Source organism: Chlorocebus sabaeus, chromosome 23, assembly GCF_047675955.1.
Source record: "Chlorocebus sabaeus isolate Y175 chromosome 23, mChlSab1.0.hap1, whole genome shotgun sequence".
Classification (NCBI taxonomy): domain Eukaryota; kingdom Metazoa; phylum Chordata; class Mammalia; order Primates; family Cercopithecidae; genus Chlorocebus; species Chlorocebus sabaeus.
In genome coordinates, this window is record NC_132926.1 from 13,849,540 (window position 1) to 13,874,033 (window position 24,494).

The following is a 24,494-nucleotide window of genomic DNA, read 5'->3' on the forward strand; positions in this document are numbered from 1 at the left end:
TTGCTTGAGACCAGGAGTTCAAGACCAGCCTGGGAAACATAGTGAGACCCCCATCTCTGCAAAAATATATACATATATATTAGTCCAGTGTGGTAGTGTGCATCTGTAGTCTAGCCGCTGCGGAGGCTGGAACAGGAAGATTGCTTGAGCCCAGGAGTTCAAGGATGCAGTAAGCTATGATCATGGTAACTGCACTCTAGCCTGAGGGGACAGAGTGAGACCCTGTCTCAAAAGAAAAATTACAGATTTTCTCTTTGTAATTAATATGGTACTGATTTTTAACATTTATTCCTTTTTAATGCACACACAAAAATTTATTTTTGGTAACTACAGAGTGTAAGGTATTAGCTGAAGACTTTGGGAGATATTTAAGAGGTCTTTCCTCTTATTTCCACCAAGTGATTTTTTTTTCCTTTGGTTTATTCTTTGATCTAACAAGTTTGGTTTTACTAAACAATTTTTGTTGTCTTCATTATGTTATTTCAGCACTTAGCGTTAGTCATGGGTTTTTTCTGTGTGTTTATTGAATACATGAATGAGCCACCCTTTTACTTTAGAGAAAGAATACAATGTATAAATGCAACTTAGCAAGTTTCTTTATTTTCTTTAGCCTTGGAGGGGGTACCTTTCTGGGTTTATGCAGTTTATTGACTGGCTGTGAAAGTTTTGAAGAGGCTCTTGAAATGGCATCCAAAGGTGATAGCACACAAGCTGACAAGCTGGTCCGTGATATTTATGGAGGAGATTACGAAAGATTTGGTTTGCCAGGTTGGGCTGTAGCTTCTAGGTAAGTTTAACATTTGTGTTATTTAAGTTACGGAACTTAAGTAATTCAAGTTGCTTAACGTGTTTGGAAAGCAGTATAACAGAAAGTTGTAAGGGTGCTTTCTCTTACCCATTTTAGGTTCCAAGTTTTGAACATAGATGTCATTTAAAAATTAAGTATACATTAAGAAGTCTACCCTGAGTGCACCTTGTAGGAAACTTTTCTTTTTTAATTTTTGAGTGTCCTTCCAGTGTTTCTCGATGCACATACAAATACATATTCTTACTTTTCTCCCCATATACAAAAGGTAATTTACCATTATATGGCATAGTATATATACTCTAAAGTATCCATATAGCTTAGAAATCTTTACATGTTGTTGTCCTTATGTTATACATGTGTAGGATAAATTCTCAAAAGTTGGATTGCAAATGCATTTTTGAGATATTGTTAACTATGCAAAGGAGCGGTACTATTTTTCACTCTCACTAGCAGTAAATGAAAGTGCCTGTTTCACCAGTAGAGTGCTGACTTCTGCATTTCTCCTTCTGGTGGAGAAATGGTATCTTAATGTTATTTTATTTCATTTTATTTTATTTTATTTTAGGCAGAGTTTCACTCTTGTCACCCAAGCTGGAGTGCAATGGCACCATCTTGGCACACTGCAACCTCTGCCTCCCAGGTTCAAGTGATTCTCCTGCCTCAGCCTCCCGAAGTAGCTGGGATTACAGGCGCCCGCCCCCACGCCCAGCTAATTTTTTTGTATTTTTAGTTGAGACGGTTTCACCATGTTGGCCAGGCTGGTCTTGAACTCCTGACCTCAGGTGATCCACCCGCCTTGGCCTTCCAAAGTGCTGGGATTACAGGCCTGAGCCACTGTGCCTGGCCCTTAATGTAATTTTAATTTACATTTCTCCTACCAACACTGGGGTTAAGAGCCTTGCATATTTTATTTTCTGTGAGTTGTTGTTCATGTTCTACTTTTCTGCTCGATTGTTATACAGTTGAATTTATCAGTCTTTTCTTTTATGGCTTCTGGATATTGATTCATAGTAAGTAAGTCTTCTACATTCCAAATACATAAAGGAATAAATCCTTGTTTTCTTCTAATATGTTAATGGTGGTATTTTTATACTTAAATCTTTGATTTACTTACAGTTTATCTTAGGGTATTTTGTAAGTTACAGATCATGCTTTCATATTTCAGGGTTTTTTTTTTTGTTTTTTTTTTTTCCAGAAGGCCCTAGTGTCTAATAATCCATCTTTATTTCACTGATTTGAGATGGCTTTTTTACATATGCTGGCTTTTCATTCTGTTGATGTACCAGCATTATACTTTCAGCTTTATAGAGGCATAAAAAGTATGTTTTAATCTCTAGAAGGGCTAGTTTCACTTCTTTGCTTGATATTCTGTATGAACTGGGCAAGCATTTTCTCTATTACAGAAAGTTTTTTTGGAATCTCAGTAAGTTTATATATTAACTTGGACAGATGATATCTTTATAGTAAGTCTTGCTGTTGAAGAACTTAGCTTATCTGTTTAAGGCTACTTTTGTGCCTTTCACACATTTAAAAAGGCCTCTCCAAATATGTCCATACATGGCTTTTTAAATTGATTCCTAAATATTTTAAATTTACTGTTCTGTTATTTATCAGTCTTGTCTCTCATTATGCTTCCTAACCATTGTTGCTTGTGCGCCCCAAGTTCTTTGTCAGGGAATCCAGTGTCCTTTGATAGTGGACTTTGTCTCACTCTTCAATAATATATCTTGCCTCTCCCTCACATAGACGCTTCACTCTGACCAAACATCTTGTGATTTCATAGATGTTTTCATTTCTCATTTCTGTGTGCCTTTAACCTTTAGTTGCCTCTGCCTAAGATTTTCCTTCTCTTTTTCTGTGGCTTTTTCTGGTCCCTTTGCTTTGAAAAGCCCTGCCTCATACCTTCTTAACTTTTTTCTCTTACCACTTAATAAAAGATACTTTTTTCTTTGTATTTCCGAGGTTAGCCTTTGTTTGTTGTTTTTCCTGTTACTGTTAGCGCTTCTCTTGCTGTCTTTTGTATCTAGGCCTGCATTGTCCATTATGGTAGCCTCTAGTCACATCAGGCACTTGGCATTTGAGTGCCACATGTTGAAATGACGATATTTGGATATATTGGCTTAAATGAAATGTACAATTAAAATTAATTTCACGTTTATTTTTACCTTTTTAATGTGGCTAATAGAACATATATGAAATTATATATTACTCATATTTTATTTCTATTGGACAATGCTGCACTAGACTAATTCTCTGTTTGAGGGACTATCTGTGTCTCCAGCACAAAGCTTGGTATGTCATAAATGTTTCTTGTGACTGAATGAAAAAGAATTTGAAGTTAAAGCTGAGATACTTTTGGAAACATTTTGTAATTTTGACTTTGTTAATTTGTTTTGAATCAGGTTTAAAAATGAAGATATTTTGGTAATCTTTGCTTTCTTACAATAACTATGCTTTTTTTTGAGATGTCATTTTAACCTTAATTCTTTGAAAGGTATTACTTTACTCTTGCATAGATTTTTTTGTTAGGTTGTTTTGATCTTATCCCTATGTGTTTCTACTTTTTGGTCCTAATTTTATAAAAAATATCCAAGTTATAGATATATCTGTTAATATGTAAAATGTTGCTTGTTTTCAGCAGATTTGACTTTATTTTTCATTTTTCTGCAGTTTTGGGAATATGATTTATAAGGAGAAGCGAGAATCTGTTAGTAAAGAAGATCTGGCAAGAGCTACTTTAGTTACTATCACCAATAACATTGGTTCTGTGGCACGAATGTGTGCTGTTAATGAGGTAAAAAAAAAAAAAAAAAAAAAACCTGCAAAACTCAAATTATCAAAAATGTGAATTGGAGTCCTATATACACCTAGCAGGGCTTCTTCACTTTCCCTAAGGAGGCCTCTGGGATTGAGATGTAGCCCATTAAACGCCAAGACTCATTAGGTATATATGTTATGTACCCAATTGCTATATTACCTTTAAAGAAAGTAGCAGATAATTCAAATTGAAATAGGAGAAATTTATTCAGAATTTTTTTTCAGAAAAACACAACCTAAATCCCTTGAGGATGTAAAAGAAAATTCTAAGCATAAGATATTTTGAGGTAACTACTTTGTGAAAGCATTTTTATTTTTAGTCTTACTGTTGCATTTGGAAGGCAGCTATGCTCACCACTATACCACCAGTGCTTAATGTTGCATTTGATTAGTGAAATTCTTGGAAGTTTTCTTACTGCCCTCGGCTTCTTTACAGTGCTGCCTTGTTGCATATGGATCAAGCAGCATTGTACAGGGCTATGAAGGCATTGAGACCTGTTCTTCATGATATTTGAGTGGTGTTTATTGTTCCAAGAAAAATGTGAAAAGCATATACTGTTAGATTGACCATATAGTTGGGATTCTTTGTTTGGAAGAGAATATATATATTTAATTCTAGCTTCCTTATATAATAATAGATATATGTGCCCATTTAATTTTTATAAATATCAAATACTTTAAATAGATTGGGAAATAGCTTTTTGAAGGAACCCTTCATTTGTTCATTCATTCATTCATTTATTCATTGAGTAAATATTTATTGATTACCAGATGCCAGACATTGTTCTGGGTATTTGGAATATATTAACGAAGAAAACAAAGATCTAGCTTTGTGGAGCTTGCATTCATTCTAGTGACATATTAAGTAAATTGTTTAGTGTGTATTAGGTGATGAATGCTATTTTTTTAAAAAGAGACCATCAAACAGGATAAAGAGGATTGGGAATAAGGCAGAGAGTGGTAGAGGACAAATTGCCAAGTAATTGAGTGGTTAAAGGAAAGCTTTCTTGAAAATGTGATTCTTAGGCAGAGATTTGAAGGAGGTGAGGGGGAAACTATGCACGTAGACATTTTGGGGAGAAAGCTTCCAGCAGAGAGAACAACTATGCACATCCTCTGAATTATTCTATATTTAAATCCAGAACTTGATCTCATCAGTTTTTTAATAACTTAAGAAACTTAAGTGTTAGTTGGTTGATGGAGTTACTAGTAGGCCATGTTGGGAGCTGACAACAAGTTGAAACCTTTATTCTTAGCCCTTTGTGTCTAAATTTCCACTGACCAATTGAGTTAACAATGATTTAGGCCGTGGTTTATAGTATCCCAACTTATGTACAAAGATTTCTACTCAAAAGTCAGTATATTGTGAGAGTCAAAATAAGTTTTCTGGTGATTCAAACACCAGTTCCCCTAAGATTTCCTTATAGAGATATCTAAGAAACCAAATTAGTGTGGAATCTTTGCAGAGAGAGAATGATTTGATTAATCAGGCAGGGGACGGAGAAAGAATGCTAGAATCCTAGAGGAATGCACGTGCCAGTGCCCCAGTTAGTATTACTCTCCAATTCTATAGAACCCACAGTTGCATGTCATTGTTCAACATGCATTGCAATATATGGGCCAAGTTTGCTACTTATTCTAAATGCATTTTATAGTACTTACCATGTTTTGATTTTTTTTTTTAATCACATCAATAATGTGCAATGTATGGGCCAAATTTGCTACTTATCGTAAATGCATTTCATAGTACTTACTATGTTTTGATTTTTTTTTTTTTTTTTTAAATCACATCAATAATGTGTCTCCAAATGACTTTGTAAGGGGGCTATTTATTGGCCATTTTCAAAAACAAGTCTTACCTGAAATCATCTGCTAGGAGTCTTTCTAGAACCTTTTTTTAAAAGTAGACTTTATTTTTTAGATCAGTTTTAGTTTCACGTAAAATTAGGTGGAAAGCTCAGTGAGTTCCCATATACCACCTTCTATATATATACACACAGCCCTCCTCCATCCTCAACATCCCACAGTAGAGTGATCATGTGTTACAGTCAATCACCCTGTGCACACACATCATCATCACCCAAAGTCCATAGTTTAGGGTTCTCTCTTGATGTTATACGTTTTGTGGATTTTGGATGATGTGTGCAGAACTAATTTTTAAATACTCAGGATTATAGAGCTATATGCCAGGAATGTAGTAGGTATTATACTGATAAAGGTTAGTTGTTGTTTACATCTTTAAATAAATATTTTGAAACCTTTTATATTGTAAAATGTGTTAATTATTTTTACAAGTTTTTTCTTTGTTCTTTTCTTTTAGAAAATAAACAGAGTTGTCTTTGTTGGAAACTTTTTACGTGTCAATACCCTCTCAATGAAACTTCTGGCGTATGCACTGGATTATTGGTCAAAAGGTCAACTAAAAGCATTGTTTCTAGAACATGAGGTATGGTAGGAAAATGTTTTTTGTGAATTTTAATAGCATGTTTTTTAAGAGACAGTGTCTTGCTCTGTCACTTAGGCTTGAGTTCAGTGGCACGATGATGGCTTACTGCAACCTCTTCCTCCTAGGCTCAGCAATCCTCCCACCTCAGCCTCCCAAGTAGCTGGGACCACAGGCGTGCACCACTATGCCCAGCTAATTTATTTTTATTAATATTTTTTGTAGAGACAGGATCTGTCTTTGTTGCCCAGGCTGGTCTGGAACTCCTGGCCTCAAGCAATCCTTTAGAGGTGTGAGCCACCGTGCCCAGCCTTAGGTAGAATATTGGTTCCTTCACTTCAGTTTCAGTTGTGGGAAAGAGAATTATAATAACCTGCTAAGCACCCCCAAATTTTTTAGTATTCATTTACTACATGCAGTTAAATTCTGATCTGAGCAATTATCAGTCCACATAATGTTTTGGATTAACTTAACTTGAATCATTTTGTGATCAAAGTCAAATGGCTGTATCATTACAAATTAGTAACACAGATTCAAATTATTCTGCTCTTAAAAGCTTCCCTGTCTCATTGTCACTGCTCACACAATACAAATCAGAATGGTGTGCCCTTGTGCAGTTCCACATGGCGTGCCGTGTGAGTGTCAGGCACAGGCAGAGGAAGTTAGTTTGTTTATTAAGTAAAGGGGAGAGGGTGCAGAATTGCTATTACAGTTCTGGAAGCTTTAGTGTCTAAAGGCCACACTTTTAGAATACATATTTCAGTGTGAGCCTATAGTCCCAACTAAAGAGGCTGAGATGGGGGGACCACTTGAGCCCAGGAATTCAAGGCCAGCCTGTGCAAAATAGTGAGACCATGTCTCTAAAAATAATAATAATAAATAAAAATACATATTTCAAAGCTGTGTAGATATCAAGAATACAGATTCAGAAGATTTTTTATAATAGCTAACAACGCAGAAATTGGTAGGTTTCCAAATATTATTAAACAGATAGATTGTGCATAGTTGTGTGTTCTCAAGTGGTTAATATTATATGCTAATTTAAAAGCTGCACTACGTAACAGTTATTTTTAAATTATACAGGGATACTTTGGAGCAGTTGGTGCACTTCTTGGGCTGCCAAATTTCAGCTAAAGCATCAGGTCTCTCTCTCTGCTAATAAATGTCGTCCAAGAGGAACTAAAACCAGAGGCGTTATTACTGCATTGTTTGTCACTGGGAACCAAAGGATAGAAGAGTAGCATAAGCTGCTGAATGTTGCCATATTAAAGGAGAGAACTTGGTAACGTGAAGTATTTCTCATTGAAATGCTTTCCCTTTTGTATATAGCCAGTGTTAAATCCTTAAATGCAATACAGCCTCTGATTATTGAGCTTCCTCTTAAAAAGATTTTTAAATTTTATGTAGCCAACATTGCAGTACTGTATGCTCAAACAAAAATCTTAAAGTCTCGGAAATGTTTAGCTTATGAAAATAATCGACTCTGAATATTTGTTACAAGTCTGTTTTATGTTTTGATTACTAGTGAGCAGAAAATAACATACCCTGTATCCAAAATTATTGAAATGGTAATCAAAGATGATCATTTTTATGTGATTTTAGAAATGTTAAGGCAATACTACTAATTATTGTAGGTTTTTTTTTTTTTAAACATATCACCCAAAGCATGTATGTGATCTTTCCCCATAAGTATCTTTTCTCAAATGCCATAATTAGCTGAAATACTATTATTAAATTTTCATGAGAATTCTGAAATGAATCCTGGGAAATGCACATTTGGTGATGTTGCACTTTCTGTATTTTACAGGAATTAGTCAGTACACGTTGAAATGTTTAACATTTTAAGATTGGAGGCTTAATTACTGGGAGTCGGTCTAATGAAGTCCTGGGACTATTGTAATGGAATATGATTTGAGTTCACTGTGCTCTTTTTTGTTTGTTTGTTTTGATCATATGTACATTAGGAGCTTTTATTTTAAAACAACCACAGTAACATTAATAATAGAAAAATCATATGGAAATATTCACAGTCTAGTCACTGAAAAATGGGAAAACCTCTACCATGCCTTATTATCACCCTTCGCTGTTTGAGGAGCCAGAAATAGAGGTGCAGTTAGAGAAAGGTCATCTTTTCCAGCAAAACTCACTCCATAGACATGTGGATTTTTATCCAAAGGCTCAACCACCAGAGGGAATGGTGAAACTGATAACTAAAATACTGTTACTGGCAAGGGTTTGAAATGTGTAAGAACCTAGGAGGGAAAGGAAGATTGAGCAACATAGGAAAAGGGGAAGAGAGGCTGTCACCAAGGTCCAATCTCCATTTATTAAAATAGTGCAAAACCAGGAGTTGATTATAAAAGCGCCCATGATCCATGGCAGGAATAAATCCCTTCACCTCCTCTAACTCTATGAAAACTCTAGAGTTGGAGCAAGTCTTCCATTTGCTTCTTATCCCCTTAAAATAATGCCTTCCACTCCCCCACAGCCCCCATCAAAGGAACCCCCGCAAGAGGCCACCATGCTCTGATCTCACTCTTTCCTATTCCCCTTGCCTGAATCTGGAGTGGGGTTGAGCCCTCTGCCCTCATCCTTAAGATTTAGGAAGTTCTTTCCCCAGCTGTCTAACTTGGAAAGGTAGATGAGTCTGAATTTTGAAGTTCCGAATGCAAATTCCACTCAGCAGACGCAGTGTTACTTATGTACATAGGAATAGTGGGATGAGTTTTAATAGATTCTATCCAAAAGGGTTTTTTTCCTCTTACTTCCTCTATGTGGGAAGATGTGTCTTGGGCAACTTTATCAGTATCAATGGAAAAATGATAGGCACTACAATGAAATGGCAGGATGCCAATATGAGATCTTTCAGGAATAATAAGAAATACAGTTTGTTTGTATAAAATAAACTAGCTCAAATAAGAAAGTTTTTCAAGGACACTGATAGTGTTCATTTGTAAGAGGTAGTTCTAGAACCACACTGTCCAGTACAGCAGCTACTACCTATATGTAGCTGTTGAGCATTTGAAATGTGGTTAGTCTGAATTGAAATGTGCTCTTAAGTGTAAAATATACACTGGTTTTTGAAGACTAGGGACAATAAAAGGTTAAATATCTCCTAATTTTTTGTATTGATTACATGTTGAAATGTTAACTTTGGAAATGTTGGGTTAAAGAAAAATATACAATTAAAATGAATCTTAGCCGGGCGTGGTGGCTCACACCTGTAATCCCAGCACTTTGAGAGGCCAAGATGGGTGGGTCACCTGAGGTCAGGAGTTCGAGACCAGCCTGGCCAGCATGGCAAAACCCTGTTTCTACTAAAAATACAAAAATTAGCCAGGCGTGGTGGTGTACACCTGTAGTCCCAGCTACTCGGAAGGCTGAGGCAGAAGAATCACTTGAACCCAGGAGGCGGAGGCTGCAGTGAGCTGAGATTGTGCACTGCACTCCAGCCTGGGCAACAGTGTGAGATTCTTATCTCAAAAAAACAAAAAAACAAAAAAAAAAACTTCTGTTTCCAGTTTTTTTTAATGTGCTTACTAGAAAAGATAAAATCGCACATGGTTCACATTTTATTTCTACTAAGACAGCACCGTTAAGAACATAGAGCTTTGAGGCATTGTGGTATTAGAACCAAATCTATTTACCACAGTAAGCTTACAGGGAGTTACTTGAGATCTTAATAAAAAATTATTATCTTTGTCAGCCTTCATTATGATTTTGTGTTCTTATTATTCCAGTAATTCTAGACTACATATGGGAAAAGCTAAGAGCCACAGTGGTGAGATGGTTGCTCACTTTACGTGCACTTTAGCAGGTAATTTCAGTTTGAAAGGACAAATTATATGAATCATAGTTCCACATTAACCAAAGTACAGTGATGAAATAACTTAGACTCTGACCATTCTATTTTTCCTTCAAGATTGCCCTAAATCTATAGATGCTAATACAGTATTTGCCACAGGTATAAAACTTGTAGTTACTATCATTCAATTAAGATTCTTATCTGTACAGATATACAAATCAGAAACTTTTAAAATAAATTGAACTAATGGAATTTTGGCTTAAATATTTAGTCACTACAATGGAAGCATTAAAGCAAGGAATACGAAGTCATTGTAGGGTTTTAAAATGGCTACTGACTGACATGAATTCAAAGTTTCAATCTAAATTCTAAAAACTTACCTTTACATGCTTTTCCTCCTAAATAACCACTCTTATAATTCATACATTCATGTCTTTAGGTGAAGAAAACTGAATTTTAAACACTTGAGGCTGGGTGCAGTGGCTTATGCCTATAATCAAATGTAAGAACTTGAGTGTAAAGTTCGAAAACTACATGGGGAAATGTCTTTATCATGCATCTCTGAGTCTACTGAAAACTCTGTTAAGTAAAACTGTGGTTTGTAAAAAAAAAAAAAAAAAAAAACCAAAAAAACTAGTGATACTTACCTTGTATAATGTAAACAGTTTTTTAAGCTCTTTAAACAAAGTACATCTAGATTTACTGGTAATGTATAGAAGTCAGTTTTATCCCCAAGTATCTCTGCTTCCTAAACCATTAATTAACAAGAGACTCAAACAACTTCACTAAACTATTGGACCTCCAGTGTTAACTTGCCAACATAAAAATCTGAAAAACTTTGTAATCACTGTCAAAAATACAAAAGAGAGAATAAATTCTTGGGTAAAAGGATTTACAAATTTTGTAACTATTATGCTTTTGTTTACTAAACATTGATCCTTGTAGTAATTCTGCAGTATTGCCTCAGACTCCCATAAAGTTTCAAAACAGCTCATCTATTAGATTCCTGTAGCATTTATTTGGGATAAATGTGGTTTTGTTGCTGTTATTCATAATGGAATAAAATATTTAGCTTTGATGGTTCAGATGTAATAAAAAGAAATAACTAAGTTTGGGCCTGAGATAAATGTGGTAAGGCAAGAACGCAGAGATGCTGTAATGATGCGTGAGTTTTAGAGCATTACTGAGGACCTGAAAACTTGCTCCCAAAGACACTTTGAAGGTTTTGTTGACTGGAAGAAATGGCTCTGGAATCCCACTCCTAACTCTTTTCTTGAATATTTGAAAAGAATTAGATAAGGGCCATGGGGACCCAGGTCACCCCACCTCTTCTCTTCAGTTTGGCTACAACATTGGAGTCATCAGTGCTCCTGAGACAATCATATAGGACTTTCTCAATTACACTTTGAAAGAGAGGTTAGAAGACTCCCTCTCTGAGGTGTTGCTCGTGTCCCCCGGCCCTTGTCTGTGGCCATCTTCCCCAATGGTGATATGATTGACTCCTTTCTGTTGCACTCTTTGTCAACCACTTTGGCAGGTGCAATTCAATGCTTATCATCAATTTGTTGGCTATCAGTGGTTGCCTTACGGGATTCTGCAACAAAGCTGAGTTGGTTGAAATGCTGATCCTGGGCCACTTGGTTACTGGCTTGTAATGCGGACTCTGCACAGGTTTTGTGCCCATGTACATTGGAGAGATCTCATCTACTGCCTTTTGGGGTACCTTTAGTGCTCTCACCCAGCTGGGCATCATTGTTGGTATTCTGGAGATCCAGATCTTTGGTCTGGAGTTCATCTTGGGGTCTGAAGAGCTATGCCCAGTGATACTGGGCTTTACCATCCTTCCAGCTGTCCTATAAAGTGTAGCCCTTCCATTTTGCCCTGAAAGTCATAAGTTTTTGCTCATTAACAGAAAGGAAGAGTACTAATGAGATCCTTCGGCAATTGTAGGGGACTCAGGATGTGTCCCAGGACATCCAGGAGATAAGAGTGCTAGGATGGTACAAGAAAAGCAAGTCACTACACTGGCGCTCTTTAGAATACGCAGCTACCAACAACCCACTGTCTTTTCCATCATGTTCCAGCTCTCTCAGTAGCTCTCTGGAATCAGTGTTGTCTTCCGTTTCTCAATGAGAATCTTCAAGGATTTGCAGGTGTTGAGAAGCCAATCTAGAGATTAGTGCAGGAGTGGTTCGTATCTTCTTGACTGTAGTCTCTGTTTCTGGTTGAAAGGGCAGGAAGGACTTTACATATGATAGGTCTTGGAGGGATGGCGTTTTGTTCTGTCCTCATGATTGTTTGTTATTAAAGGATGAGTATGGTGGGATGAACTTTGTAGTGGGGCTGTCTTGGTCTTTGTGGCCTTCTCTGGAGATGGACCAGGCCCCATTCTCTGGTATACTGTGGCCACACTCTTCAGTTTGCGATAGCAGTGGCTGGTTGCTCCAACTGGACCTCCAATTTTCTAGTTGGATTGCTCTTCCTGAACAATGATTATCTAGTTTAAGTGTGTTGTTGCTTTAGGGTCATGGCATGCTTATGTATGTCTATTACCATCTGGCCATGGTACTATGCCGAGTTCTCTTAGGAGCCCTGAATCTTTCCAGTAGATCACATTTGAGATAGTATGAGTCCACTGGGCACAGTTCCCAACAGTCCAAACATACATACTTCACTGAAGCAGATCTAATGATTCCATTGACTTCATTTCTAAAATCGGACTTTGAGGGGCCAATTTCTAAGGATTAAAAAGAAACTTTAATGCATTGTAGACCTCTGTACCCAGAAAATCTTTGTAACTTTTGGGCTTAATTTTCCTTCTTAAAAAATCTGGTAACTTTTTCAAATGCGAGGAGCACTGTCAGTTTGCTGTGAGGCTAGGCATAGAACACAAGATATAGAATCTCCCATCACCACCACCCTGCCCCTGCGAGAAGATTGCCTTTTAATTAGAGAGTTTTAAAACTAGTGCTTTTTTTAAGTTCTACGCTCATCTTTTCCAAAGACTAAGTCTATTAGTAAACTTGCCATGCAATTTGACATGGCAGTTCCTTGCTCAACTACCCTAAATAAGTTGGAAATTAGGTGGTATCTTAGTTTGGGTAAAGTCAGTGCTATTGCCTGTAATATACTTGGTAATTAAAAGCCCTTCAAGTGGTTCAGATTATTTGCCAAATATTAGACTGTATAAAAACTTCTGAGATTTTGTTTTGTTTTTTACCTTTGAGTGTACATGTGATTGCTATAATGTAAATACCAGTTCCTGAAAGATTGTTTCTGTAAGCAGAATGATGTAGCACAAAGTGAAAAGGTTTTCCTCTTATTCCAGCAGTATTCTTGCCTTCAAAGAGTAGTCCATTACATATTGCCTTGATTTTTAAGGTTGTGTTTTTGGATGAAAAGCTTAACTGGATAGTAATTTCCATATGTTCTTTATAACCACTCTGTATATTATAAGCAAAATTTTTTCATATTTCATTGTATCTTTTTCTATTGAGCACTTTATGCATTTTAGTCTATTGCATTTGAGAATGTAGTTTAGAAATTCTTTCACTTTTTAAAGCCATGTGAAAACTGATAGAGGATAATGAAAATGAGTGTACATTATTTTGAATTTAACTGTTTTGTGGTGTGTGTAAACAAAAAATTAGAAATATATTGTCTTTTTGTAGTAATACTCTGACCTCACTTAAAGTGATCTGCCATGAAGTATCAATGATCAAGTTTATGTTTATTCAGATACCTAAGGAATTCAGCCAACTTTGTTTCAATCATCAGATAATCTCAGAAAATAATGTGTTTTACTTATATTACTGCCTCTTGTCAATATTTAAGAGAATAATTATCTTCTGGTTTCTACTGAGCCTAGTAATAATCACTGAAGACCTAAAAAAGTGAGTAATTCTTTCCTTCTGTTAAGAGTATTTGGATAGCCCCTTCACGATAATGGTGGTGTGAAAATGAATCATCCCAGCTTTTCTGACATATCTAAATTTTGAATAATTAATTTCCACTTCCAAACAGTCTAAATGTTTTCTTAAAGCAGTCACTACTATTTGCATTAGTCCTGTATATTCAGTGAATGTGAGGTCATATTTGGTATTGTATTAGAAGTAGTGTTGGTCACTGGTCTTGCCTCTTTGAACATTATTTGGTTTGTTATGATAGAAAATGAGTCAGTTTTCAGGGTCATGGCCGTGTTTGGGATAACTAAATTAATTTTTTTTTTCAGGTGTTTGGTGTCATGTTTTGGAGTTAATATTTAGTGCTTATATAATTTTAAGTTATTACATAATTTTTATTGTTATATGTTTTGTAGGTACTAGGTATTGGATTCTCACCAAACCAGTAGAATGGCATTCTCTCTTAATATGTCATTGCCTGTAATGGCCAGGTAGATATACCTTAAAGTAATATGAAAGGTTTTATATGTAAATTAAAATGTTTGTACTTTTAAATCTGTAAAGGTTATCTGGAATTTTTACTATGTTAACTTCAGAATTATATGGGCATTACGACTTTTTCATTGTACAAAAAAAAAAATTATTCATAAATGTTGGAATACAGATGTTCCTTGACTTATGATAGGGTTATGTTCCAGTAGACCCATTGTAAATTGAAAATACTGTTAGTTGAAAATACATTTAATATGCCTAACCTACTGAATATCCCAGCTTAGCCTAGCCTACCTTAAATGTGTTCAGAACACTTAATGTTGGCCTGTAGCTGGGCAAAATCATCTAATACAAAACCTATTTTATAATGAAATATTTAATATCTCAAATAAGAGTATTATACCACATATCGTTAGCCCAGGATAATATCAAAAGATGAAATTTGAAGTACAGTTTTTACTGAATATGTATTGCTTTTGCCCCATTATAAAGTTGAAAAACCATAAGTCAAACCATTGTTAAGTCATACTGTTTGTGTTACATATATTTGGGATTTTTTAGTGACCCTTTTTAAAAAGCTATTTCTTATTTCTGATCATTGTGAGTGGGGATAGATATGGGAAGAACCACGTCTCTACTAAAAATAAAAAAAATACCCCAGCTTGTTGGCACACACCTGTAGTCCCAGCTACTCGGGAGGCTGAGGCAGGAGAATCACTTGAATCGGGAGGCAGAGGGCAGATATGCCACTGTACTCCAGCCTGGGCAACAGAGTAAGACTCTGTCTCAAACATGAATGAATGAATGAATGAATGAATGAATGAATGAATGAATGAACGAACGAACTATTAGCTGATACTGGGATTTCAGGTACCACAGTTCCTGCTGAAAGATATGTTTGGGGTAAATCAATTTTTTTTCTTGTAGAATTTCAGTGTTTTTGCTGCAACTGCCACTAATTTTGCGTTTAAAAGAACAAAAGAGGAATGTATTTTTCAAAGGAGTGAATGAGGTTAAAATCAAGATTTTGAATGGTATAAATATGCAACTAATTCAATTGTAGGATATTATTAAATTTTGTATTTCTAAACATCTTTCTTTCATACATCTCAGTGCTTACAGTTCCAATAGCTTTCCAAGAAAACATTTCCATGTTTGCATAATTTGTAAAGTATATATAAATAATGTAAAATAATTTGGGATTATCTCAACTTTATATTGTATGTCTGAATTTCATCCATGTCATACCTGGCTCAGTCAATAGTCGTCACAGGTATTAAGCCATTTTGGAATTTGCCACTTTTTTCTGTGGAACCTGTTTTAGTTTAGTTTACAGCATTTAGAAATAGAAGGTAACTTTATAGAAGTAACACCAATATCCTAGTCTGCTTGTCCCGAATACAATTAATAGTATTAGGATGTAAGTGATATTAAGATGGTTTTTATTATTTTTTTGTACACTGTACTTTTACTTTTTTTTTAAACTACAGCTAAAAGCTGACTTTTTAACTAAAATTGAATGGCATTTATCTTAATGACCAGTTATTGACCAAATCGTACTCAGAAGATGTTGTTATGTCCCAGTCTAAGGAATCCTTTAATTTGGGGATTAATTTGACTTCCACATGCCATTTCAGTGTAAATTGCCTTATTCTGTCTATTACATTATTCTTGTCAAGTCTAAGCTTTATCATGTCTGAATTCTTTTAACACTGAATCTGTGATGTAAAAATGTATGATGTGCTACAAATTTTATTCCTAATAAACTAAGTTATAGCCTGTTGTAATCTGTAAAACATTTCTTGTAAATTACCTAATTTATTTTTTCATTCATGTACAGTTTCTTATGTAAATTTGAAAAATGTTTGCCATGGCACATTCTGTAAACATTCCCGTATTCTTTTCCTTAATGCTTATTTGCATGAAGGTAACTTGGGTTTTGCTTGTTTGTGTTGGATAACCATTAAGCCAACTTCAGTATCTCTGCCTTTTTTCTTGTAGTTTAACTGTTTCTAATTTTGTTCATATTCTAAATAGATGTTAGAATCATACTTTTTATTTTCTACTTAATAAATTACCTAAGTTGTTTACTATGTGTCCCTTTATTATTTACCTTACATATTCCCACATTTTCACTTCGATTACATGCACGGTTGTGGTTAATTCCGTGAGAGCAAGAACTTTGTAAAGTCTTGTCCACCTCTAGATTCCCAGTGGCACAGAGAAGGCACTGATGACATTTAAGATTTGCATTTATTAAGATGTGAAAACTTTCCCCCGCCAAGGCCATGTTATCCCGCATCAGAAACGAATGTTGTTGGCTTTTTGGTTTTGGGTTTGTTTGTTTGTTTGTTTTTTGAGATAGTCTCTTTGTTGACTGAGCTGGTGTGTAGTGGTGCAGTCATGGCTCACTACAGCCTCAGCCTCCCAACTAACTGAGACTACAGGCATGCACCACCATGCCTGGCTAGGGTTTTGTTTGTTGGTTAGGTGTTTGTTTCGTTTTGTGTGTGTGGGGGGGGTGTGTGTGTGTGTGTAAATGGGGTTTCGCCATGTTGCCCAGGCTGTTCTCAAACTCCTGGGCTCAAGTGATCCACCACCTTGGCATCTCAGTGCTGGGATTTCAGGCTTTGTGGAGTATGTGAGATGTTTTGATACAGGCGTGCATGTGAAATAAGCACATCATGGAGAATGGGGTATCCGTCCGGCCTGTTAAGTTTGTTTAAAAAAATCAACTTAATACGTGAGGCAGTAAGTCGGAAACTTGACGACTGTGTTTGCAAATTGTATGATTGTCGTGGCTCCAGGCAGAGTTTTCAGATCATAGTGTCTTTTCTTGGAGTGTATAGGAATGGTTGAAAACATGAACATGACTACCATGTGACCTGTGAAGTACATATCCTTTATTAAAAAAAACTAGCAAGAACTAGGATGAAAAAAATCTAAGATCTGGACTAAAGGAGAACATGATGCAGTATGGATGAGATTTGAAATGTAGTTTAGCTACTCAAATGTAGAAGTACTGCTTCCACAAGCACTTAGAAATAAGCTCCTAAAGAGCAAACATTCAAGGCTACACACTTAAGTCTTTCATTTAAATAAACTTTCCAAAGAGGGAAAAGTCTGTACTGGAGTCAATACACAGTGCTATATGAATTTTAAAAGTGGCCAGGAGCAGTAGCTCACACTTATAATTCCAGCACTTTGGGGAACCGAGGCAGGTGGATCACTTGAGGCCAGGAATTCAAGACCAACCTGGCCAATGTGGCAAAACCTCATATTTACTAAAATTACAAAAGTTAGTTGGGTGTGGTGGCGCACACCTGTAGTTCCAGCTACTCGGGAGGCTAAGGCATGAGAGTTGCTTGAACCTGAGAGGTGGAGGTTGCAGTGAGCCAAGATCGCACCACTGCTCTCCAACCTGGGCGACAGAGCGAGACTCTGTCTCAAAAAAAAAAATAAACTTTGAAAGCAGGATGTCTACTTTCTATGATATAGTCCTTAATGAGTGTATTGTGTATTGAACAAACATTATTATTTCTGCATCTAGAATCTATTGATCATTTTCTATGGTAATACTTTATAAGTTCCCATTTTAAGATACACGTCTGGTTTTGGTGGGTGGAGAGGAGTTTAAGATTTGACTTTTTCCCGAAGTAAACCTGGAAAACCTGACTAGCTCCTGAAACTTTACATCCTTTTCATAGAAAATTGGTACTTTTGGATAGTTTTTAATGTTACCCAGAGGTTAGCAATATCCCAGAAGTGCAGTTGACCACATGTTTAGGTAAGTAAGTGCTCATCCCCAGCCAGGGTTTTAAACATAATATTCAGTTTCTGGGAACGGTAGCAAAAATTACCAAAACTATGAAGGCATATTCTTTTTGATTTAAGCCCATTTTGCTCATTTTCTTCTAGCAAGAGTTTGGAGTCCAGCTACCCCAGATTTCTTTGAAAACAAAAAACACAAAACATTAAATGATACCACTAAAAGAATTCAAGCACCTGGCCGGGCGTGGTGGCTGATGCCTGTAATCCCAACACTTTGGGAGGCCAAGGTGGGTGGATCACGAGGTCAGGAGATGGAGACCGTCCTGGCTAACACAGTGAAACCCCATCTCTACTAAAAATACAAAAAATTGAGCTGGGCGTCGTGGCGGGCACCTGTAGTCCCAGCTACTGGGGAGGCTGAGGCGGGAGAATGGTGTGAACCCAGGAGGCGGAGCTTGCAGTGAGCTGAGATTGCGCCACTGCACTCCAGCCTGGGTGGGTGACAGGGTGAGACTCCCTCTCAAAAAAAAAAAACAAGCACCTGAACTTGAAAAAAGTAACTTGGCCCTCCGTATCTGAGTTCCACATCGATGGATTCAGCCAACTGTGGCTTGAAAATATTTGAAAGAAAACATAATACAACAGTAAAAGTAATATATGGGAGCTTGGTGAGAACATGTGAACACAAAGAGGGGAATGACAGAAACTGGGGCCTACTTGAGGGTGGAAGCTGGGAAGAGGGAGAGAATCAGAAAAATATCTATTGAGTGCTAGGCCTAGTAGCTGGGTGATGAAATAGTCTGTACAGTAAACCCCTGTGACATGAGTTAATCTGTATAACCTGCACATGTACCCTGGAATCTAAAATAAAAGTTTAATGCAAATAAAAAATACAGTATAACAACTATTTGCAATGTGTTAGGTATTATACATAAGGATAATTTAAAGTATATGGGAGTTCCCTAGCAAGCAGACTCAGAAGGAAAAAAAAAGCATGTAGGAGGATGTGTAGGTAATATGCAAATATTATGCCACTTTATATAACAGACTTGAGCATTCATGAATTTTGGTATCTGCAGAAGTTCCTGGAACCAATCTTCCATGGATAGAGAGACAATTGCGTGTTACATAGCAGCTTTTTTAGTTGTCTCATTTTAACAGTTTGAATAAAATACTCTGACACCTTGTGTTTTCAGATTTCCTAAAGCACCTTTGCAGGTTTTCGGGACAACCGTTTATTCAGAAATGATTCAGTGAATTTGTAATTAATCTTGCTGATTTTGGTTTAGTTTTGGGTTTGGACCTATTTGTAATCAATTTTATTGAGGTATGACTTATACAATAATAGTCTAACTGTACATTTAAATAAGTTTGATAAATGTGTACATCCATGTAACCACCACTCCAAGGTATTTGCATCATTCCAAAAAGTTCCCTTGGCCTCCATCCTAGTCAGTCCCCTCCAATCCCCATCCCTAAGCACCCACTGATTCGCTCTAGATAAAATTTGTCTTTTCTAGAGTTTTTATGTAGATATGTAGACTACATAAAAAGTCTTACGTAGACTAAAGTTTGTCTTTTCTGGAGTTTTTATGTAAATGGACCAATACAGTAGATACTCCCAATCTCTCTTTCTCTCCCAGCCCTAGACTTCATAGAGCTACTGTCTACTTTCTGTCCATATAGATATAGATTTGCTGTGGTATGTACTCTGGTGTCTGCTTCCTCTCAGCATAATGGTTTTGAGGTTAATCCATATTGTATCCGTACTGCACTCCTTTTGCTCATTAATAGTCCTTTGGATGAATATACTACAATTTGTTTATCCATTTGCTTGTATATTTACATACAAGTCTTTAGGTGGACCTGTGTTTTTATCTGGGATAAATAGTGAAATTGCTGTATTGTATGGTAACTGTAAGAAACTGGAAAACAGTTTCCAAGAGGTTCCATTTTACATTCCCTCCAGCAGTGTCTGAGAGTTCCACTTGCTCTGTATCCATGAGTATTGTCCATCTTTTAAATTGTGGCCATTCTTACTTGTGTGACATATTGTCTGTTTGTGGTTTTAATTTGTGTCTCCTTGATTACTGATGACATTGAGCATCTTTTCAGATCCTTATTGGCCTTTCATATATATCTTTTATAAAGGCAAAATCTTTTGCCCATTTTTCATTGAGTTGTCTTGTTACTGACTTGTAGAGTTCTTCATATATTCTAGTTAGAAGTCCTTCGTTGGATATATATTTGAATAGTTTCTCCAAATTTATGGCTTATCTGTTTATTTTCTTAATACTATTTTGAGGAACAGAGCTTCATCTTGTTGAAGTCCAGCTTCTTATGCTCATCCTTTTTGTGTCCTAAGAAATCTTTGCCTAATCAAGATCATGGATATTTTCTCCTGTTTTATTCTAGACAATTTGTAGTTTTAATTTTTATCTTTCAGCCTATAATCATCAATCTTTGTGTATGATATGAGGTAAGGGATCAGGGGTTTTTTTTGCATATGGATTTACAGTTGTTTCAGTATCATTTGTTGAAAGTATCCTTTCTTTTTGGTTGTGTGGGTCCAAGAGCTGGAGGAAGACAGGGAGGAAACTTGTGCGTGTGGTGGATATATTCAGTATTTTCACTGTGATACTTTCACATGGGTGGGTACAAATAGCAGAACTCATCAAATTGTCTTTTTTTTTTCTTTTTCTCTGTGGCCCAGGCTGGAGTGCGATCTCAGCTCACTGCAATCTCCACCTCCCAGGTTCAAGCAATTCTTGTGCCTCAGCCTCCCAAGTAGCTGGGATTACAGGTACCCGCCACCAAGCCTGGCTAATTTTTGTATTTTTAGTAGATACAGGATTTTACCATGTTGGTCAGGCTGTCTCAAACTCTCGAACTCAGGTGATCCGCCCACCTCAGCCTCCCAAAGTGTTGGGATTATAGGCATGAGCCACTGCGCCCAGCCCAAATTGTCTTTTAAATATGTGTGGTGTATTGTACATTGATTATAACTCAATAAAGCTCTTCTAAAAAGATACAAAATAAACATTTATACTTGTGTCAACAAATTCAATTCTCTTTTGACCCTGATTATGAAATTTATGATTTGACCCATTCTGGGCAAGCAAGTCAAACTAAATTATTGACATTCTGTTTTTTCTTGGGTTCATTTCCAATATGCTATTTTGTTTATATATTTATAGACAAAGTCTCCCTCTGTCGCCCAGGATGGAGTGCTGTGGTGCGATCTCAGCTCACTGCTACCTCCGCCTCCGTGGTTGAAAGCGATTCTCCTGCCTCAGCCTCCCGAGCAGCTAGGATTACAGATGTGCATCACCATGCCTGGCTAATTTTTGTTTTATTTGTTTTTGTTTTTTTGGTTTTTTGTTTTTTTTGAGACGGAGTCTTGCTCTGTCACCTGGGCTGGAGTGCAGTGGCCGGATCTCAGCTCAATGCAAGCTCCGCCTCCCAGGTTTACGCCATTCTCCTGCCTCAGCCTCCCGAGTAGCTGGGACTACAGGCGCCCGCCACCTCGCCTGGCTAGTTTTTTGTGTTTTTTTTTTAGTAGAGACGGGGTTTCACCGTGTTAGCCAGGATGGTCTCGATCTCCTGACCTTGTGATTCGCCCGTCTCAGCCTCCCAAAGTGCTGGGATTACAGGCTTGAGCCATCGCGCCCAGCCTAATTTTTGTATTTTTAACAGAGACCTGGTTTTGCCATGTTGGCCAAGCTGGTCTCGAACTCCTGACCTCAAGTGATCTGCCTGCCTTGGCCGTCCAAAGTGCTGGGATTACAGCCGTGAGCCACCGTGCCCGGCTCCGTAATGCTGCCTTAGTCTAAACTCTTCTCAATGTCGTGAAGAAAAAATGTCCATCCTGAATCTTTTTTTTTTTTGAAACCGGGTCTCACTCTGTCGCCCAGCATAGAGTGCAGTGGCACGATATGACTCACTGCAGCCTCAAACACCCAGGCTCAAGCTGTCCTTCCACCTCAGCCTCCTGAGTATCTGGGATCACAGTTACGCACCACCGTACGCAGCTAATTTTTTAAATTTACTTTTTGCAGAAATAGGGTTTACCTATGTGCTCAGGCTGGTCTCAAACTCCTGGGCTCAAGTGATCTGCCCACCTTGTCCTCCCAAAGTGTTGGGATTACAGACATGAGCCATCACGTCTGGTCCTGAATCTTCTTTTTTTTTTTTTTTTTTTTTTAAGAGAGTCTCACTATATTGTCCAGGTTGGCCTCCCAACTCCTGAGCACAAGCAATCCTCGCACCTCAGTCTTCCAACTAGCTGGGACTACAGGCACACTCCCCCACACCCATCTATCCTGAATCTTAGTCTAAGAGCAAGCTGCAAATTAGAGATACCCTAGGATTTTTCACATTTCAAGAGCCAGTGACCAACCAGGCATGGGAACAGAGAATCCAAGAGTTAGCAGGAATCTCACAGACTACTGAATCAAACTCAAGATTTATTTATAGGGAGGAAAAAATGTCCAGAGAAGTCAACTAGATTGTCCTAAATCACACAGCAAGTTATTAACAGAACCAAAGCTCAACCCTAGGTGCCCTCACCTCCATCCTAGTGCTTTTTTTTAATACCCTCTCTGTGTTGGACAAATGACATGGCACCAGAATGTTATCCAAATAAGTAATTTGGAGCTGGGCACAGAGGCTTACATCTGTAATTCCAGCTTTTGGGGAGACCAAGGCAGGAGGATTGCTCAAGCCCAGGATTTCAAGACCAGCTGGGGCAATATAGTGAGAACTTGTCTACAAAAAATTTTAAAATTAGCTGGTGATGCCTGTCTGAGGTCCCAGCTACTAGGGAGGCTGAGGCTGAGGATCATTTGAACCCAGGAGGCGTATGTTGCAGTGAGCCCAGATTGCACCCCTGTACTCAAGCCTGGGCAACAGAGCGAGACCCTGTCTCTCAGAAATAATAATAAATTTGGTTATAACAAGAAAGAGCAATCAATATAGAAAAAGCAAGACAATTTAAGTAAATGTGGAAAAAATCAGAAAGATGAAAATATTAATGGGGCAAACTTGCCAATTAGAGGAGAATGTGAAATTTGAGTTTAAAAGGAAAACAACTTCTAGGCCAGGCACAGTGGTTCATGCCTATAATCCCAGTGCTTTGGGAGGTCAAAGCAGGAGGGTCACTTTAGGCCAGGAATTCAAGACCTACACAGGCAATACCTTGTCTCAAAAAAAAAAAAAAAAAACCACCAAAAAAAAAAAATTAGCTAGGTATGGTGGCACATGCCTGTATTCCTAGCTACTGGGGAGGCTGAGGCAGGAACATCGCTTGAACCCAGGAGTTCAAGGTTACAGTGAGGTATGATTGTGCCACTGCACTCTAGCCTAAGTGACAGAGCAAGATCCTATCTCTTAAAAAAAAAAACTACCATCTATGCTTTTTATAATATTAACTGAACAGGTTGAAATCAGAGAGTTCAAAAAAAAAGATTAGACAAACACTAACCAAAGGAAAGCTTAGGTAGCTATATTATGACAAAAAGAATAGGCGTGGTGGCTCACGCCTGTAATCCCAACACTTTGGGAGGCCAACATGGGAAGATCACTTGAGCCCAGGAGTTCGAGACCAGCCTAGGCAGCGTAGTGAAACTCCATCTCTACAAAAAATACAAAAATTAGCCGAGACTGGTGGCACAGGCCTGTGGTCCCAGTTACTCAGGAGGCTGAGGTGGAAGGATGGCTTCAGCCTGGGAGGTCGAGGCTGCAGTGAGCCATGATTGCGTCACTGCATTTAGCCTGGGTAACAACGTGAGACCCTATCTCAAAATAAATAACCTTGAAGACAAATCCATCATTAGGAATAGAGTCATTAGATGATTTTAAAAAGTTCAATTAACCAAGAAGACAGAATTTTTAAGATACATAGGCAGTTAATAAGATAATCAGAAAATAAAGCTAAAATGGATAAACCTTTGTGACAGGAAAATGCTCTCACAGTGGGAAATTACAACACCTCTCAATTCTTGATAGGTCAAGCAAACAAAAAAAATCGACAAGTAGATTTGAACACTCCCGTTTAGACTGCTCTAATGGACATATATTGAATTCTGCATTCACCAATTAGAAGATACCTTCTTAGGCACACACGAAACATTTACCAAAATTAACTACATGCAGGCCATAAAGACTCCATGAATTTCAGAAAATAAGACCACATTCTCTGAGTACATCACAAGTTACATGACGATAACAGATAAATTTTAAGTCTACATATTTGCTGAGAGGCTGTATAGAGTAGTGGTTAAAAACAAATATTCTGGGCTGGGCATGGTGGCTCACACCTGTAATCCCCAGCACTTTGGGAGGCCAAGCCAGGCAGATCACTTGAGGTCAGGAGTTTGAGGCCAGCCTGGCCAACATGGCGAAACCCTATCTCTACTAAAAAGACAAAAATCAGCTGGGCATGGTGGTGCATGTCTG

General features: G+C 37.4%; 1 protein-coding gene and 1 pseudogene across 9 annotated transcripts in view; both read left to right on the top strand.

Moving 5' to 3' along the window:
• The window catches only part of PANK3 (pantothenate kinase 3), a 92,026-nt gene that overhangs the window by 16,950 nt on the left and 50,582 nt on the right, over positions 1-24,494 (top strand). For 7 of the 9 annotated variants that reach the window (XR_012090792.1, XR_012090786.1, XR_012090791.1 and 4 more), the window contains exons 4-7: positions 611-787; positions 3,479-3,602; positions 5,946-6,071; positions 7,152-7,350. Coding sequence is in view for 1 of the 9 variants with exons in the window: in XM_008015257.3 (XP_008013448.2) it covers positions 611-787; positions 3,479-3,602; positions 5,946-6,071; positions 7,152-7,202 (478 nt within the window). In the remaining 8 variants the exon portion in view is untranslated. Of the gene's footprint in view, positions 1-610; positions 788-3,478; positions 3,603-5,945; positions 6,072-7,151; positions 16,358-20,751; positions 20,842-24,494 lie in introns of those variants that run through there. The other 2 variants (XR_012090787.1, XM_008015257.3) reach the window with 2 other exon arrangements.
• Positions 11,035-16,357, top strand: LOC103245191 (solute carrier family 2, facilitated glucose transporter member 3 pseudogene; annotated as a pseudogene).